At 32.5% G+C, this 2139-nt stretch overlaps 1 protein-coding gene across 1 annotated transcript; it reads right to left on the bottom strand.

Annotated features, from left to right (window-relative positions):
• Positions 1–852: 852 nt before the first annotated feature.
• Positions 853–1964, bottom strand: LOC106758855 (T-complex protein 1 subunit beta-like). Its single transcript, XM_014641853.2, has 2 exons — positions 1617–1964; positions 853–1179 (listed from the first exon to the last, which is right to left on the bottom strand). The coding sequence occupies exons 1-2, from the start codon at positions 1824–1826 to the stop codon at positions 1033–1035; spliced, it is 357 nt and encodes a 118-aa protein (XP_014497339.1). The 5' UTR covers positions 1827–1964; the 3' UTR covers positions 853–1032.
• Positions 1965–2139: the final 175 nt, after the last annotated feature.

The following is a 2139-nucleotide window of genomic DNA, read 5'->3' as shown; positions in this document are numbered from 1 at the left end:
TTAAAGCAACTAACTTCAAGTTTCTTCCAAACTTTTTATATAAACCAAATAGGAAGTACAACACTTTAGTCTTCGAATCATTCAACTACACTTGTGAAACCCTTCCTCAAGAAAAACTTGACAACTTTAATCATGAAGCCACTTACAAACAAAAAAAAAATAAAACTATGAACAAAAACACCATGACAATGAAGTGCATAGAAAACTTCTTCTAGAATTAAAGTTAAGTGATTCATAACAAAAGTTAGATCCAACACTCTAAAATTGAACTTTTTGAAAAATTCTTCACAAATGAAAACTTCAAGAAAATCTTCAACAAAAAAAAAAGAAAAAAAAAACTCTTTGAAAAGTTTGTAAGATGTGTTCTATAAAAATATGTATAGTTTTCTATTTAAAAACAATATATACAAAATGGTTGTCAAATTGGTACAAAAAACGGGTTGAAACTCAATTTTAATCGATTTTAAACAAAGTAAATTGAGCCCCGAAAAATATTTCAATAAATTGATTTGTAATTCAATTAATTGAAATTACTTACAATGATTTTTTTATGTACTTTAATCAATTTATCCTCATTTCAATTGGTTAAAATAAATTGAAATGATTTTTCGAAGAAAGGTTACAGGATTTAAATTGACGTAAATTTTGTTTTTATCAATTTAATATTAAGTTTTTAGCCAAACTATGAACGTTTCTAACATGTTAAAATATTTTAGCTTTTAGAAAAACATATAAAAATCATCTTTAGTTTATGAAATAATAAGATGAAACATCACATACTCATTAAAACACAACTTAGGCTTAGGAATAACTACCTAACAAGACATAAGACAAGATCATCTAGTCTTTATCTTTAAAGAGGTTGGAAATATCAAATTTATCTTTGAACGCAATAAAATCCTTTCTTTAATGTAATTTTAGAAGTTGTAATGCCATGCACTGTCTTGAAAAACAAACACATCCAAATCCCAACCATATCAAAATCACAGCACTCACTAATGGTAAACCAGAATGCCAAGGTACCTTCATATTTTACATTCTATCTTCTCTTCTCCTTGGAGCACACGTGATGATCTCGTCAACTCTGAGGATCATCTCAGCTGCCTCTGTTGAAGATAGCAANACNGCTTGTTTGACTTTNAATGCTTCGCATATACCCCGTTCANCCATGTCTCCAACCTTCCACAAAAACAAAAGCATAGGTAAAAGTAGAACAAAAATGTAGACACTACAACTATACATAAACCCTCGTAAAATCCTGCTCTTACTAACATGTTAAACTTGAAGACACACTCATTAATGACAGGTCCTATCTCTGCATTAGGCACATATCCTCCATGAACATATACATATATTTTACATTTCGATAATACATCAAACTAAATACCAAAAATCAGTATATGACCCTAAAAACCCTTATCCCTAAAACAGAAATCAGTATATGATCAGCTACCCAAATAAATAAAGATGATTATAAAACATTCATTACAAATGAAATAACTCTTTTGGCAAGTGCACTTCATACAACTAACCCAAGAGAAAACATAATCAAGGCAATATCATACATCATGATAATCACTCAACAAAGCCACCAAACTCTTGGTTCCAATACTTACAGAACCAGAAATAACATCAATTCCAGCAGTACAGCCCTCCTTCTGATGCTCTGCACGGAGCTGAGAAATCAACTCAGCACTGTCCAAACCAGCATTATCAGCTATGATTGTTGGGATAGCCAAGAGTGCACGGGAGAATGCCTCAATAGCAAGAGACCTCTTCCCAGGAGTTTTCTTAGCCAATGCATCCACTTCCTTTGCCATCACCATCTCGGGCCACCCACCTCCAAGCAACACTCTGCTGTCATTTACAGTCTGTGATAGAACACACAGGGCATCATGCAATGACCTCTCAGCCTCATCAAGAACATGGTGGCTGCCAAAAAAGCAAATGCATCAAACTTAAAGTTGCACATACAAACAACATTTGTTCTAGTTTGATTTAAAAAAAGGGTCTATTCATACAAAGAAAACACTCCTAAGCATGTCCAACTCACAATGCACTGACTGAAATATAATATTTGAACAGCACTTGGTAATTAAACCACTGTGTTGTACAATTCTAGGTGTGAAATTTCAGTAA

The sequence above is a fragment of the Vigna radiata genome, chromosome 4, assembly GCF_000741045.1.
Source record: "Vigna radiata var. radiata cultivar VC1973A chromosome 4, Vradiata_ver6, whole genome shotgun sequence".
NCBI classification, from domain to species: Eukaryota; Viridiplantae; Streptophyta; class Magnoliopsida; order Fabales; family Fabaceae; genus Vigna; species Vigna radiata.
This window is presented reverse-complemented; position numbering and strand designations above follow the sequence as displayed.